This window comes from Pelodiscus sinensis, chromosome 19, assembly GCF_052426305.1.
Source record: "Pelodiscus sinensis isolate ZL-2025 chromosome 19, ASM5242630v1, whole genome shotgun sequence".
NCBI classification, from domain to species: domain Eukaryota; kingdom Metazoa; phylum Chordata; order Testudines; family Trionychidae; genus Pelodiscus; species Pelodiscus sinensis.
In genome coordinates this window covers 1,706,831-1,721,577 of record NC_143070.1, presented here as the reverse complement: position 1 = coordinate 1,721,577, position 14,747 = coordinate 1,706,831, and the positions used below count along the sequence as shown (strand labels likewise).

The window sequence follows — 14,747 nt, the reverse complement described above, 5'->3', positions numbered from 1 at the left end:
CCAGCCGGCAGGGGTCAAGTCTGACAACATAGCCCGTGATCCCTGGCCCCCCAAGGCTCTGGGGCCGGGGGTCGTTCAGCTGCCCAACCGCCTAGTGCCCCGGGGCTAGGAAAGCCAGCAGTGCAGTGGGGGCGGGGACTAGCCTCGGGCAGGGGGGCTGAGGGTGAGGGGCAGGGGCCGGTGGCGATGACAGGGCCTGGGTGGTCTCCAGTGAGCAGAAAAGGGGAGGGGTCTCGGGCCCATGGGTAGCAGTTTCAAGACCAGCCCCTCGGCTCTGGCCGACAGTCGAGCGGCATGCAAAATGCACGGATCACCTTTCTCCACGGCCCAGGCACAGCTGAAGGGACAGGCCCCCGCACCTGCTGAGCACGCCCCGCAGGGACACCCCACATCGGCACTGCTCCACTCCACACTCCAGATCGAAAAAAACACAGATCCATCTGGAGCACAGTCCAGAGCCAAAGGCTGGGGCAATACCAGTATGGCCTTAATGGTCATACTGCCTGGGCTCCACTGTGGCTTCCCAAAGGCCGGGTCATCTAGCCCTGAATTCTAGAGTCTGTCCGTCCATCTGAGTGTCCATTCAAAAACTCAGAAACAAGAAGACCGCGGACCACCAAATTTGCCAGGCAGCTTCCTCTGGGGGGGGGGGGGACTTTAATCCCCCTGACATCTGTTGGGAGACCAATACAACTGGACACAGACAATCCAGGAAGTTTTTGGAGAACGTTGGGGATAACTGCTTGGTACAAGTGCTGAAGAAACCGACCAGGGGCCGTGCGCAGCTTGACCTGCTGCTCACAAACTGGGACGAACTACTAGGGGAAGGGGAGGTGGGTGACAACCTGGGAAGCAGTGATCATGAGATGGTAGATTTCAGGATCCTGACCAAAGGAAGAAAGGAGAGTAGTAAAATACACACCGTGGACTTCAGAAATCAAACTTCAACTCCCTCAGAGAACTGAGGGGCAGGATTCCTTGGGATGCTAATATGAAAGGAAAGGAGTCCAGGAGAGCTGGCAGGATTTTAAAGAAGCCTTATTAAAGACACAGGAAGAAACCATCCTGATGTGCAGTAAGAAAAGCAAATATGGTAGGCGACCAGATCGGAGAGGGGGTTACTGGATGAGGGAGGTGACCTAGTAACAGACGATGTGGGGACAGCTGAGTCTGCAGAAGAGAAGAGCGAGGGGGGATTTGAGAGCAGCCTGCAACTTCCTGAAGGGAGGTTCCAAAGAGGCTGGCGAGAGGCTGTTCTCAGGGGTGGCAGGAGGCAGAACAAGGAGCAATGGGCTCAAGTTACAGTGGGGGGTCTAGGTTGGAGATTAAGAAAAACTATTTCCCTAGGTGGGTGGGGAAGCACTGGGATGGGTTGCCTGGGAGGGGGGTGGAATCTCCATCCCTAGAGATTTTTAAGTCCCTGCTAGACCAAGCCCTGGCTGGGCTGATTGAGTCGGGCTGGTCCTGCTCTGGGCAGGGGGCTGGACTCGATGACTCCCGAGGTCTCTGCCCGCCCTGGGATTCTAGGATTCTCTTCTCCAAAGCGCAAGCAAGGGCCGGGTTTGCGGGAATGGGGCTGTGTTCCAGCACGTGGCAAGGGGAGGGGGCTGAGAGAGGAGGGAGGCGATCCTGAGAGTGGCCACTGGGGGGCAGTGAGCGCAGGGGAGAGCTATGGGGTGGGTCATCCCTGAGGGCAGCTGCATCACCGTAGGGGTGGCCAAGCAGGGCCGGGGGCTCGGCATTCTTGCCTGCCAGCTGGAAAGAGAAGTGTGGCCCCTTCGCAGGAGACAGCCTCTGCCCCCCCCCACCCTGAGAGGAGCCGGGGGGCGGGGAGAGAGCCCCAGATAGCCCCCTTGTCCTGAGCCCTTGCTCATCCCTCCACCCTCATTCTTGCATCACCCTACACCCCCAGACTCCTGCCCTGAGCTCCCCACTCCCCACGGGCTTGCCCTGGCTCCTGCCCCCCGCCCCCCACTGCCACGTGGCAATAGCAGGTAAGTCTGCTAGGAGGACACAAACCCCACGACCATCAGCGTCCTGACACGAGGCACAGGGATTCACAACAGAGCGGGTGAGCCCAGCAGTGGGCCCAGCGTCTTCGGGGTCACGGCCCCCCCACGGCACAGGAGCAGAGTCGGGGGCTGCCCGGCCAGCCGAGAAACACTCACATCCATCTCGCAGCGGTTCCCCACCTTCTCAGCATCACGCCTCCATTTTGATTTTTGAGAGACCCTCACCCCCCCCCCCACAAAAATGCTTGTTGAGCAAAAAAAAAGAAAAAGAAAAAAAACCTGGCCAGGCCCAAGCTGTGCGTGTTCTGGCAGACGCCCGAGCCAGGAAGACACGTCCAGTATTTTCTGAATTTTTTTTACTAGAGGGACTAGGCTCTTTGACGGGGTGGGGGGCTGGGTCGCCTTGCGCCCCCCCCCCTTGAATTTCCCCCGTTCGGGAACCTATGATTCTAGTGTGTCGCCCTGTCGAGTCTAGCTTCGCTATGTGGTCAGGCCAGCCGCGGGCGTGGAGCAAACAGCACCAAGAACAGCTCCCTGCTCCGGCGTCCCCGTGAAGATTTTCCAACCGTGAACAGAGGGCGTTTTGACCCGTGCACTAATATTGAGGGCAAGCGCGCGTCCACCAGTTACTAACCAATCTCTGAGAGAGACGTATTTTTAAACCGTTGTGGAAGAAAGACTACAAAGACAAGGGATCGCTAGCAAGCTGCGCAACTTTCAATGTTTAATGTGCCATCAGATACAAAGCCAGTGAACACTGCAGAATGCTCGGTAGCCATTTGGTATCTTTCATACATCAGTTCCTTTGAAGCGTAACACAAAAGTCTCCATTTTCTTCACATGACAACAAGGTGGATGAGGCCTGTCGCTGGTATTTGGCGTCAATTCCACTGCCAGGAAAGTTCAAGCCACGAAATCAACGCAACAGAAGGTTTGATACATGTGCTGGCCAAAGGGGAGTAAAAGGACAGTGTTAAATGTGTACGGTTTCCCCTTCAAACAGTCTGCTGAATCCCCACGCCTAACACAATTGAATCGGAGCCTCATCAACCTTCCAGGATTATTTCCGTAACGAACTGGAATTGCTTTGTGATTCGGAACTGTAACAATTTTCTGTGCACACAATGGCAGCTGACCCGGCCACTTGGTTTTAGTTTTGCAAGCACGTATTTTGTATGAATAGCCATGACTTTTTTTTTCCGGAGAAACACCAGCATAACAACGTCCACCTTTCACCCAGCATCTTGCGGAGTATCCCGCAGTGCGTTCTGCTCATTTCGGTGCCGGGATTGTGCACACAAGATGTGCTTTCTATAGGTGAAGTCTGACTGTATGTGGCACCTACAAACGCTTCAACATCTACAAGGGACATTTGATCATTCGTATTGATCCACGACATGACAGTTGATGTCTCTTGGCTTGACACACGTGAACAAAACTCTAGTGTCTTGACATGGGCAACGGTTTTTTGTGTTGTGACTTGTGACACACAAATCTTTTCAGCTTAGAAAAGAGGAGACGGAGCGGGGGATGGGACAGATAGTTAGAAAATCACAACGGGTGTGGAGAAAGTGAATAAGGAAAAGTGACGTACTTGTTCCCAAAACGTAAGAATGAGAAGTCACCCAATGATACCCATGGGTAGCAGGTAAAGAAAAAAGGAAGTTTTCCTTCACTCAGCACACAGTTAACCCGTGGAACTCCTCGTCATAGGATGCTGTGAAGCGAGGGGACTCCCTGAGGGGGCCTATGGCAGAGACAAGCTGCTGGGGTCCCTTTGTAACCAGCCCTGCTCCACGCCAGAGCCAGTCACATCCCAGCGCTGGGCGAGGGGTCCCCGTGTAACCAGCCCCCACCCCAGAGCCAGCCGCATCCCAGCACCAGGTGTGGGGTCCCCGTGTAACCAGCCCCCCTCACCGCAGAGCCAGCTGCTCTCATGCGACACCCCCACTCCCTCCCAGGTGCCCCCCAGGAAATAACGGGGCGCTCTGCACACATCACAGTTTATTCATCACATTGCACAGGTCCGGTCAGGGCAGCGTCCCAGCTCTGGAGACGTGTGGGGGGAGGCCGCTGGCAGGGAGCTGGAGTTGTTGGGGTGCAGTCAGAGGGGACGGTTTGGGAGCCATCAGGCATCAGAGCAGCCCTACAAGAACTCACAGGGGGGCAGGGAGCTCTAGCCCCACCTGCACTCCTGCCCCACCAGCAGCAGGAGAGTGGGGGGGGAGAAGGTGCATGGGGTGGGGAGATGCTGCCAGTGGGGAGGGAGGAGGTGTGCGGGGAGTCTAGGGGCAGTCAGGAAGCAGTGGGGGAGCTGTGGGGCTGATCTGAGGGGCAGGGGTGGAGCTGGGGGACTGTGGGGCAGCCCCTAGGGGTGGCCAGGCAGTAGCAGAGGGGGAGCTAGGAGGCAGGGGGCGGAGCTAGCAGGCAGGGGGTGGAGCTAGGAGGTGGGAGCTGAGCCAAGAGGCGGAGCTAGGGAGCAGGGGTGGAGCTAGGAGGAAAGGTGGTAGTTGGGGCAGCTGGGGAAGGGGCGGAGTCAGAAGGCAGAGCTAGTTGGCCAGGGGGCAGAGACAGGAGGCGAGGCCAAGAGGGGAGGGGCCAGGAGGGAGGAGGGGACTAGGCAGCTGGGGGTGGAGCCAGAAGATAGGGGAGGGCCAGAAGGAGGTGGGGCCAGAGGCAAAGCCAGGAGAGGGGGCGGGGCTAGGCAGCAGAGGTGGAGCCAGGAGGAAGGAGTGGGGCTAGGCAACTAGAGCAGGAGGCAGTAGAGAGGGGTGGGGGTAGGTGACTGGGGCAGAGCCAGGAGGGAGGGGGCGGGGCTGGGTGGCTGTGGGTGGAGCCAGGAGGAACAGGCGGGGCTAAGCAGACTAGGTGGAGCTACGAATAAAGGGTGGAGCTAGGCAACTGGGACAGGGTCAGGAGCGAGGGGCGGGGCTAGATGGCCTAGGTGGAGCTAGATGGAAGGGTTGGGCCAGGTGACTGGGGCAGAGCCAGGAGGGAGGGGTGGGGCTAGGCAGCTGGGGCGAGGCCGGGAGGAAGGGGAGGGGCAGGGCTAGACAGCCTAGGTGGAGTCAGGAGGGAGGGGCGGGGCCAGGAGAGAGGGGCGGGGCTAGGCCGCTGGGGCGGGGCCAGGAGGGAGGGGCGGGGCTAGGCCGCTGGGGCGGGGCCAGGAGGGAGGGGCGGGGCTAGGCAGCTGGGGCGGGGCCAGGAGGGAGGGGCGGGGCTAAGCGGCCAGGCGGTAGTTGGGGTGCAGCTGGGGGCGCACTTCGCACACGAGCCCCAGCAGCTGGCGCAGGACCTGCTCCTTGCCCTGGGCCTGGCCCCCCTGCATGGCCTGGACCCGCCGGCGCGTCTGCGACTCCACCTCCGCGCACACGTGGCCCCGGGAGCCCAGCGCCTGCGGGAGAGCGGGGGTGAGACCGGGCGGGGCCCCCGACGCCCCCTGCCCCGGGGCTGTCCCCGCCCCTCCCCCTCCCCTCCCCTGGCCCCCGCCCCCCCCCTGCCCCCCCCGCCCCCCCCATCCCCTGCCCCCTGTCCCCCTCCCCTGCCCCCCCATCCCCTGCCCTCCTGCCCCCCCCCCCCCCTCCCCTGCCCTGTCCCCATCCCTACCCCCATCTCCGCCCCTGCCCCCCCGCCCCCTCCCCTGCCCTGTCCCCATCCCTACCCCCATCTCCGCCCCTGCCCCGGGGCTGTCCCCGCCCCTCCCCTCCCCTGCCCCCCCCCCCTCCCCTGCCCTGTCCCCATTCCTACCCCCATCTCCGCCCCTGCCCCGGGGCTGTCCCCGCCCCTCCCCTCCCCTGCCCTGTCCCCATCCCTACCCCCATCTCCGCCCCTGCCCCATGGCTGTCCTCGCCCCCTCCCCTGCCCCCCCCCCCCCTCTGCCCCGCCCCTGCCCCATCCCTCCCCTCCCGCCCCGCCCCTCCGCCCCCTCCCCTGCCCTGTCCCCATCCCTACCCCCATCTCCGCCCCTGCCCCGGGGCTGCCCCTCCCCCCCCTGCCCCCCCCCCCCCTCCCCTGCCCTGTCCCCATCCCTACCCCCATCTCAGCCCCTGCCCCTGCCCATGCCCCGACCCACACCCCTGCCCTCCGGCTGTCCCCGCCCCCTGCCCCGGGGCTCCCCGCCCCCCCCCTCCTGTCCCCCCCCCCCATCTCCGCCCCTGCCCCATGGCTGTCCCCACCCCCTGTTCCGACCTCCCCTACCCCGTAGACGTGCCCCCTGCCCCGGCACTGCCCCATCCCTGCTCCCCACTGTCCCCCTTCCCTGCCCGACCCCAGAGCCCCCCAACCTGCCCCCTCACCGCCTGCTGCTTCTGCTGGAAATCCCTCTCCCGCTCCAGCCGGTAGCGCTCCACCTCCGCCTGCGCCTCCTCCTTGGCCTGCCGCAGCCGCCGCGCCTTCCCTGGGGGGCGAGACCCCGGGTCCGGCTGTGGGTGCCCCTCCCCGGCCCCCGCCGTCTGCCCCCCCTTCTCTGCCGTCCGGCTACTGGCCCCCCCTTCTCTGCGCCCCACAATCCGGCTACCGGCCCCCCCTTCTCTGCGCCCCACAATCCGGCTACCGGCCCCCCCTTCTCTGCGCCCCGCCGTCCGGCTACCGGCCCCCCCTTCTCTGCGCCCCACAATCCGGCTACCGGCCCCCCCTTCTCTGCCCCCCGCAATCCAGCTACCGGCCCCCCCTTCTCTGCCCCCCGCCGTCCGGCTACCGGCCCCCCCTTCTCTGCCCCCCGCCGTCCGGCTACCGGCCCCCCCTTCTCTGCCCCCCGCAATCCGGCTACCGGCCCCCCCTTCTCTGCGCCCCGCAATCCGGCTACCGGCCCCCCCTTCTCTGCGCCCCCGCAATCCGGCTACCGGCCCCCCCTTCTCTGCGCCCCGCAATCCGGCTACCGGCCCCCCCTTCTCTGCGCCCCACAATCTGGCTACCGGCCCCCCTTCTCTGCGCCCCGCAATCCGGCTACCGGCCCCCCCTTCTCTGCGCCCCACAATCCGGCTACCGGCCCCCCCTTCTCTGCGCCCCGCCCTGCCCCTTCCTGCCCCCCCTTCTCTGCGCCCCACAATCCGGCTACCGGCCCCCCCTTCTCTGCGCCCCACAATCCGGCTACCGGCCCCCCCTTCTCTGCCCCCCACAATCCAGCTACCGGCCCCCCCTTCTCTGCCCCCCGCAATCCGGCTACCGGCCCCCCCTTCTCTGCCCCCCCGCAATCCGGCTACCGGCCCCCCCTTCTCTGCCCCCGCAATCCGGCTACCGGCCCCCCCTTCTCTGCGCCCCCCCCCCCCTTCTCTGCGCCCCACAATCCGGCTACCGGCCCCCCCTTCTCTGCCCCCCCCCGCAATCCGGCTACCGGCCCCCCCTTCTCTGCCCCCCGCAATCCGGCTACCGGCCCCCCCCCCTTCTCTGCCCCCCGCAATCCGGCTACCGGCCCCCCCTTCTCTGCCCCCTGCGACCCTGCAGTGCAGCTGGTGACCTCCCCAGGTCCCCCACAGTCCGGCTGCCTCCCCCCATCCCTGCAACCCTTTCCCCGGCCCGGCCGGCTGCTTGCATCCCCCTACCCAGCCCCCCCCCCCCCGCGACCTCCGCAGTCCGGCTCCCCCCGCCCCCCAGCTCACAACCCCCCTTTGTACTGGGGGGGGTCCCATGCCCCGGACGCCCGGCCCCGCGCTCACGTTTCCGCGCCTCCGCCACCTTCTCCGCCGCCCGCTTCTCCGCCTGCAGCAGCTGCTGGATCCCCTGCGACTGGCTCGCCATGGCCGGTGCGGGGCCGGGGTGCGGGGACCGCGGGCGGGGCGGGGCCTAGCGGAGCCCGCCCCGCGCCCCCCCCCCCCGCCTGCAGCCCGCCCCGCCCCCTCGACCCCTCCTCATCCCCCCTCCCCTCTGCAGCCCTTCCCCAGCCCCCCCCCCCGCAATCCCCGCACCTCCCCCCACCCCATCGCCCCCGCATCCCCTCTCCCTGCAGCCCGCACCGCGCCCCCCCCCGCCTCCTCCTCATCCCCCTCCCCCCTGCAGCCCGCCCCTCCACCCCCCTACCCCATCCTCAGCCCCCCGCATCATCCCCCCCCGCCTCCCCCCCCCGCAACCCGCCCCGCCCCCTCGCAGCCCGCCCCCGCCTCCCCCCCTCCACCCCCCTCATCCTCAGCCCCCCGCATCATCCCCTCCGCCCTGCAGCCCGCACCGCCCCCTTCTCATCCCCCCCTCCCCCCCCCCTACCCCACCTCCCCCCACCCCACCCCCCCGCATCCCCCTCCCCCTGCAGCCCGCCCCCGCCTCCCCCCGCAACTCCACCCCTACCCCATCCTCAGCCTCCGGCATCATCCCCTCCGCCCTGCAGCCCGCCCCGAGCCCCCCCGCAACTCCACCCCCCTGCCGCATCCTCACTCCCCGCATGGTGCCCCCCAGCCCCCGGGGCAATTAGCAGCAGAGAGCCGGGTGATGAAGTTCGTTTCCTTTATTGCTCCCTTGGTGCAGCTGCTTCCCGGGCCGGCAGCCTCTGGGGAGGGAGGGTAATAAATAAAGAGGGGCAGGCGGAGGGTGGGGGGGGGGAGAATGGGGGGTGCAGCCAGGAGGGGGGCAGGGCGGTGGGGGCGGGGTCAGAGGCTGCCGGAGATGCTGATCTTGGCCAATGAGATGCTCTCGATGGACTGGTTCCGCCCCTTCTCGTAGATGAGGTAGAGGGTGGGGGGGTCCCCGGGGGCGCCCGCCCCCTCCAGCGCCGCCAGGGAGGAGTAGCCGCTGGGCCCCGGCCAGACCTGCAGGGGGCGCTGCCAGTGCGCCGGGTCCTCGGCCGCCCGCCACCGCAGCGTCAGGTTCACACCTGGGGGGAGGACAAAGGGGGTGAAATACACCGGGGCCCCCCACCCCAAGTCCCTGTCCCCCACCTGCCCCAGCCCCATCCCCCAAAAGACCCTTAGCCCAGCCCCCCATGTGCCCTCAGCCCAGCCCCCCATGTGCCCACTGCCCTCCACCGGCCCCAGCCCCGAGGCCCTGGCCCCCCCACGCCTCTTAGCTCAGCCCCCTGTGTCCCCTGACCCCCACCTGCCCTTAGCCCAGACCCCCTGTGTCCTCAGCCCGCTGCCCCCTCCCACAGTTCCCGCATCCACCTCCTGCCCCCCCATGTGCCCCCCCCATTCCCTGGTCCCGCCCCCACGCACGCAGGCTCTGGTGGGCCGGGTTGCTGAAGAAGACCAGCCCGGCGGCGAGCACAGCCCCTGCGGCCACGGCGGGGTCCACCAGCACGGGGTCGAAGGTCACGGCCTCGGGGGGCAGGGTCTCGCCCCCGTCCCAGCTCCGTGCCACGATGCGGCAGGCGCAGTGGTAGAAGTTCTGGTTCCGGGCGTTGATCACCAGCGACCCGTCTGGCAGCTCGTAGGGCTGGGCGGGGCGGGGGGAGAGCGTCACCTGGCGCCTGGGGCCCTCGCCATGGGGCCCTGGGAGTTGGGGGGGGCTGTCCCAGGCACCTGGGTCCCCTCCCCTCCGTCTGGGTCCTGGGGGGGCTGTCCCAGGAACCTGAGTCCCCTCCCCTCCTTGTCCGCACCCTGGGAGTTGAGAGGAGGGGGCCTGCCCTGGATACCTGGGCCCCTCTCCTCCCTGTCTGGGCCCCAGGAGTTGGGGGGGGGGCTGTCCCGGGCACCTGGGTCCCCTCCCCTCCTTGGCTGCGCCCTGGAAGGGGCCTGCCCCAGACACCGGGGTCCCTGCCGCTGACCTGGCACTCGTCAGGGTTGAAGTCGTTGGTGAACTTGGGCTTCCCGTAGGGGATCCCGTGCAGAGCCCCCCCCAGGCGCCAGCTCTCCCCGTAGTCGTCGCTCAGCAGGCAGTAGATCCCGTCCAGGTCCAGTGTCCGGTGGCCGCAGACGATCAGACGCCCCTGGTGGGGCTCGTAGCGTTTCTGAGGCCGGGGGAGAAGAAGGGGGGCATGTTACCCAGGGACACTCCCCCTCCTCCAGCGCTGGCTCTGGGGCAGGGCTACCGGGGGAGTGCGGTGTGGCGATGCAGCTGGCTCTGGGGCGGAGCGCTGGGGAACAGCAGAGTAGAACACCCCGACAAGCCCAAAGGCAGCTCCCCGCCCCGCTGACGGGAGGCCTACCTGGACGCCGAGCCCGGGCCCCGGGGCAAACTTGTCCAGGCCGATCTCGGCGGAGAGGTTGCGGGGCCAGCTCCAGGAGACGCCGTCGTCCCGGCTGCGGATGATCATGGTGCTGGAGGCGCAGGGCTGCCCGTTGTGGGCGCACAGCGCGTAGATCAGGAAGACGGTGCCGTTCTCTCGGTCCACCACCACCGCCCCCAGGTTCAGCCCGTCCGCCCGCGACCCGTCATCCACGATGAACGTGCTGGGGGACCATGTGGCACCTGGGCGGGAGAGACGGCCCTGCCGGGGTCACAGCGGCTGGGGCAGGGCATCGCGCCGCGCCTGGTGCAGGACACTATTAGGGGGCCACCTTCTGCCCCCCTGTTCACCTCGTGCTGTGGCTGAGATATCTACTGTCCTCTGGTAACCCCGGGTGCGTGCCTCAGTTTCCCTGGGCACTGCCCTGACAGTGAGGTGAGGGTGGGCATTTGGGGGTGACACAATGGCAGGTGGTGCCCGCAGCTAGGTGCACACAAAATTATTCCACATATGGATGGAAAGGATGAGAGGCAACAGGGGTGAGTGTGAGTGAATCCTGCATGGAAATGTGGTCGCTTCATCCAAAAAAAGCTCTCTTGGCCTTGGAAAAGGGTCAGAAAAGGGCAACCAATGATTCAGGATTTGGAACGGGTCCCACGTGGAGAGTGATTACAAAGCCTGGGACTTTTCAGCTTAGAAAAAAGGAGTCTAAGGAGGGTGGTGATGACAGAGGTCTGTGAAATTATGACTGGTATGGAAAAAGTGAATAAGGAAAAGATATTTACTTGTTCCCAAGAGAGAAGAACTAGGGGTCACTAGATTAAATTAACAGGCAGCAGGTTTGAAACAAACCAAAGGACGGTTTTTTTCCCCCATGCAGCACACAGTCAACCTGCGGAACTCCTCGCCGGAGGATGTGGTGAAGACCAGGACTTTCACAGGGTTCACAAAACAGCTAGATCAATGCATGGAGGATGGGACCATTGATGGTTGTTAGCCAGGCTGGACAGGGATGGTGTCGGGCTGGGAATGGGTGACAAGGAGGGATTCCCTGTTCTGTTCGCTCCCTCTGGGGCACCGGGCACTGGGGGCCGACAGGACACGGGGCGGGATGGACCGTTCCTCTGATGCAGCCTGGCCGCTCTTAGGTGACTGCCTGTATTAAGAAGGTCATGCCTGAGCCTGGGCACGTCAGCAGATTTTGGGCAGGTAATTAACGTGGTGGAGAACGCGGGCGGGCAGGCGCGGACGCTGCCACGGGGGCCAATTCCCCAGCCGGCTCCGGCCAGGGAGAAAGGCTCAAGCCGTGTTTTCTGGAACCACCTCCCGCTCTGTTCCTCTCTCCGCGGCGAGTGGGGCCAGGGGGCCCGTTCCTAACGGCCTGGGGCCACGCTCCGGCAACGTGGCACGGAGGGAATGGGAGGGTGGGACGCCCTGCGGGTCAGTTACAGGCAGCTGCTCCTGCCGGCTGCCTGCGTACGGAGATCAATCGGAGGGCGAAGGCTTCCCAGTAGGGACACAGCCTGATGATGGACGTGTACAATGGTGCCCCCCACTCCCACCCCACAGCCCCCTGCCCCCCAGCCCTGCCAGTGCCCCTCACTCTAGCTCTGCAACCCCTGCCCCCCATCTCTGCTGGTGCCCCTCACTCCTGCCCCACAGACCCTGCCAGTACCCCCCACTCCTGCCCCTCATCCCCACCCCACAGCCCTGCTGGTGCCCCTCACCCTCGCCCCACAGCCCGGGCTCTCTCCCCACACACCTCCATCTGTGGAGCGCCGCAAGGCAACAAACTTGGCCCCCAGGTCGGAGGAGGAGAACTTGCGGGCCTCGGCGAAGGCCAGGAGGCTGCCGCCGGGGGTGGCCGCGATGAGGGGGACCCGGTAGGTGTCGACCTCGCCGATCTCCCCGCCGCTCACCCACAGCAGCTGCTCCAGCGTGACCAGGGGACTGACCTGCACAGGGACGGGTTAGGGGCCCTGCCGGCGGTCAGGCACAGTCCCCCCACCGAGGCTGGGAAGGGCACCAGGGAGCAGGGCGGGGTAGGTGTGTGTGGGGGGGGGGGCTTCACTCTCCCCGACAGAGCTGCCCCATGGCCACAGGGTGGCACTAGAGGGCAGGGAGCGGGGGGGGGGAGCGCTCCCCTGGCAGGCGAGGCTGCCCCATAGTGGCGCTAGGGGGCAGGGTGGGAAGGGGGCGGGCAGTAGACTGGCAGGGCTCCGCCCCCTCCCCCAGGGAATGGGGAAGTCTGGGTTTCCAGTGGGGCAGACACAGGACCTAGAGGGGGGAAGATGCTTGGGGGGGTAGGAGGCAGCTTTACCTGGTGAGAGGGAATGGGGGGGGGGGTGGCCCGCAGCTGAGGGGAGCCAGGTTTGGGGGCATGGGCTGGCTTCCTGGGGGGAGGGGACGGTGCCCAGGGCCGGGGGGTGCAGGGGTCATCTGCTTCCTGGGAGGGGCAGGGACTCGGGGTACCTGGTTCCAGGGAGGGAAGGGGCGATCGGGGTCTCCGGGAAGGGTTTATCAGTGCCATAGGGGATCCCTGGGGGGCGGTGCCCGGGGGGGGAAGAGGCCCGGGGGGCGGTGCCCAGGAGGTCCCGGGGGATGTCCCTGGGGCGGTGCCCAGGCTGGGGGGTGAGTCCCTGGGGGGCGGTGCCCAGGCTGGGGGGCGGTGCCCGGGGGGGTGAGTCCCTGGGGGGGATGCCCAGGCTGGGGGGCGGTGCCCGGGGGGGTGAGTCCCTGGGGGGGTGCCCAGGCTGGGGGGCGGTGCCCAGGCTGGGGGGTGAGTCCCTGGGGGGGTGCTCAGGCTGGGGGGCGGTGCCCGGGGGGGTGAGTCCCTGGGGGGGATGCCCAGGCTGGGGGGCGGTGCCCGGGGGGGTGAGTCCCTGGGGGGGGGTGCCCAGGCTGGGGGGCGGTGCCCGGGGGGGGTGAGTCCCTGGGGGGGTGCCCAGGCTGGGGGGCGGTGCCCGGGGGGGTGAGTCCCTGGGGGGGTGCCCAGGCTGGGGGGCGGTGCCCGGGGGGAAGAGTCCCTGGGGGGGTGCCCAGGCTGGGGGGCGGTGCCCGGGGGGATGTCCCTGGGGGGCGGTGCCCGGGGGGGGGGGGGGGGGGGGAAGAGACCCGGGGGGCGGTGCCCGAGGGGGTGAGTCCCTGGGGGGGTGCCCAGGCTGGGGGGCGGTGCCCGGGGGGGTGAGTCCCTGGGGGGGTGCCCAGGCTGGGGGGCGGTGCCCAGGCTGGGGGGCGGTGCCCAGGCTGGGGGGTGAGTCCCTGGGGGGGTGCTCAGGCTGGGGGGCGGTGCCCGGGGGGGGTGAGTCCCTGGGGGGGATGCCCAGGCTGGGGGGCGGTGCCCGGGGGGGGTGAGTCCCTGGGGGGGTGCCCAGGCTGGGGGGCGGTGCCCGGGGGGGGTGAGTCCCTGGGGGGGGGTGCCCAGGCTGGGGGGCGGTGCCCGGGGGGGTGAGTCCCTGGGGGGGGGTGCCCAGGCTGGGGGGCGGTGCCCGGGGGGAAGAGTCCCTGGGGGGGTGCCCAGGCTGGGGGGCGGTGCCCGGGGGGGTGAGTCCCTGGGGGGGGGTGCCCAGGCTGGGGGGCGGTGCCCGGGGGGAAGAGTCCCTGGGGGGCGGTGCCCGGGGGGGGAAGAGGCCCGGGGGGCGGTGCCCGGGGGGGTGAGTCCCTGGGGGGGTGCCCAGGCTGGGGGGCGGTGCCCGGGGGATGTCCCTGGGGGGCGGTGCCCGGGGGGGGGAAGGGCCCGGGGGGCGGTGCCCGGGGGGGTGAGTCCCTGGGGGGGGGTGCCCAGGCTGGGGGGCGGTGCCCGGGGGGAAGAGTCCCTGGGGGGGTGCCCAGGCTGGGGGGCGGTGCCCGGGGGGGTGAGTCCCTGGGGGGGGGTGCCCAGGCTGGGGGGCGGTGCCCGGGGGGAAGAGTCCCTGGGGGGCGGTGCCCGGGGGGGGAAGAGGCCCGGGGGGGCGGTGCCCGGGGGGGTGAGTCCCTGGGGGGGTGCCCAGGCTGGGGGGCGGTGCCCGGGGGGATGTCCCTGGGGGGCGGTGCCCGGGGGGGGGAAGAGGCCCGGGGGGGCGGTGCCCGGGGGGGTGAGTCCCTGGGGGGGTGCCCAGGCTGGGGGGCGGTGCCCGGGGGGGTGAGTCCCTGGGGGGGTGCCCAGGCTGGGGGGCGGTGCCCGGGGGGGAGTCCCTGGGGGGGTGCCCAGGCTGGGGGGCCCCGGGCCTTACCTGCTCGGCGGAGCGCCAGGCCCGCGCCCCGCAGAGGCCGAGCAGCAGCAGCGCCCCGACGGGCAGGGCCCGGGGCCGCCCCATGGCGCGGGGAGGGGGACGCGGCCCCTTTAACAGCCGCCGGCCGCCCCAGCTGGGCGCGATACAATGTAGCAACTTCGGGGCGAGTCACGTGACCCCCGCCCCGCCCCGCGATTGGCCGAGGGGCACCCGTCCGGATACAGAGCCGCGTGATGGAAGCCCCCCTCACGTGACAGGTTTTCTGGCCCCGCCCATGGCTCCTCTCTTAAAGGGGCAGCACCCCCAGCGGTTTGGGGGGGGCTGCGAGGGAGGGGCTGGCAGTCAGGTCACCTGGGTCTTCCCTCAGCTGTGGAAGGGGGGCAGCCCCTAGTGACAAGCCCAGTAGCCCTGCTGCCCCCTTGCCTGCCCCACAGC

At 68.1% G+C, this 14,747-nt stretch overlaps 2 protein-coding genes across 2 annotated transcripts; both read right to left on the bottom strand.

The window, feature by feature from the left end:
* Positions 1-3,999: 3,999 nt before the first annotated feature.
* Positions 4,000-7,823, bottom strand: ATP6V1G2 (ATPase H+ transporting V1 subunit G2). Its single transcript, XM_089771681.1, has 3 exons — positions 7,667-7,823; positions 6,308-6,408; positions 4,000-5,406 (listed from the first exon to the last, which is right to left on the bottom strand). The coding sequence occupies exons 1-3, from the start codon at positions 7,746-7,748 to the stop codon at positions 5,233-5,235; spliced, it is 357 nt and encodes a 118-aa protein (XP_089627807.1). The 5' UTR covers positions 7,749-7,823; the 3' UTR covers positions 4,000-5,232.
* A 607-nt stretch (positions 7,824-8,430) lies between these two features.
* Positions 8,431-14,698, bottom strand: NEU1 (neuraminidase 1). Its single transcript, XM_075914687.2, has 6 exons — positions 14,313-14,698; positions 11,864-12,056; positions 10,081-10,343; positions 9,700-9,882; positions 9,149-9,368; positions 8,431-8,811 (listed from the first exon to the last, which is right to left on the bottom strand). Exons 1-6 carry the CDS (start codon positions 14,394-14,396, stop codon positions 8,588-8,590), a joined length of 1,167 nt encoding a protein of 388 aa, XP_075770802.2. The 5' UTR covers positions 14,397-14,698; the 3' UTR covers positions 8,431-8,587.
* Between the last annotated feature and the right edge of the window lie 49 nt (positions 14,699-14,747).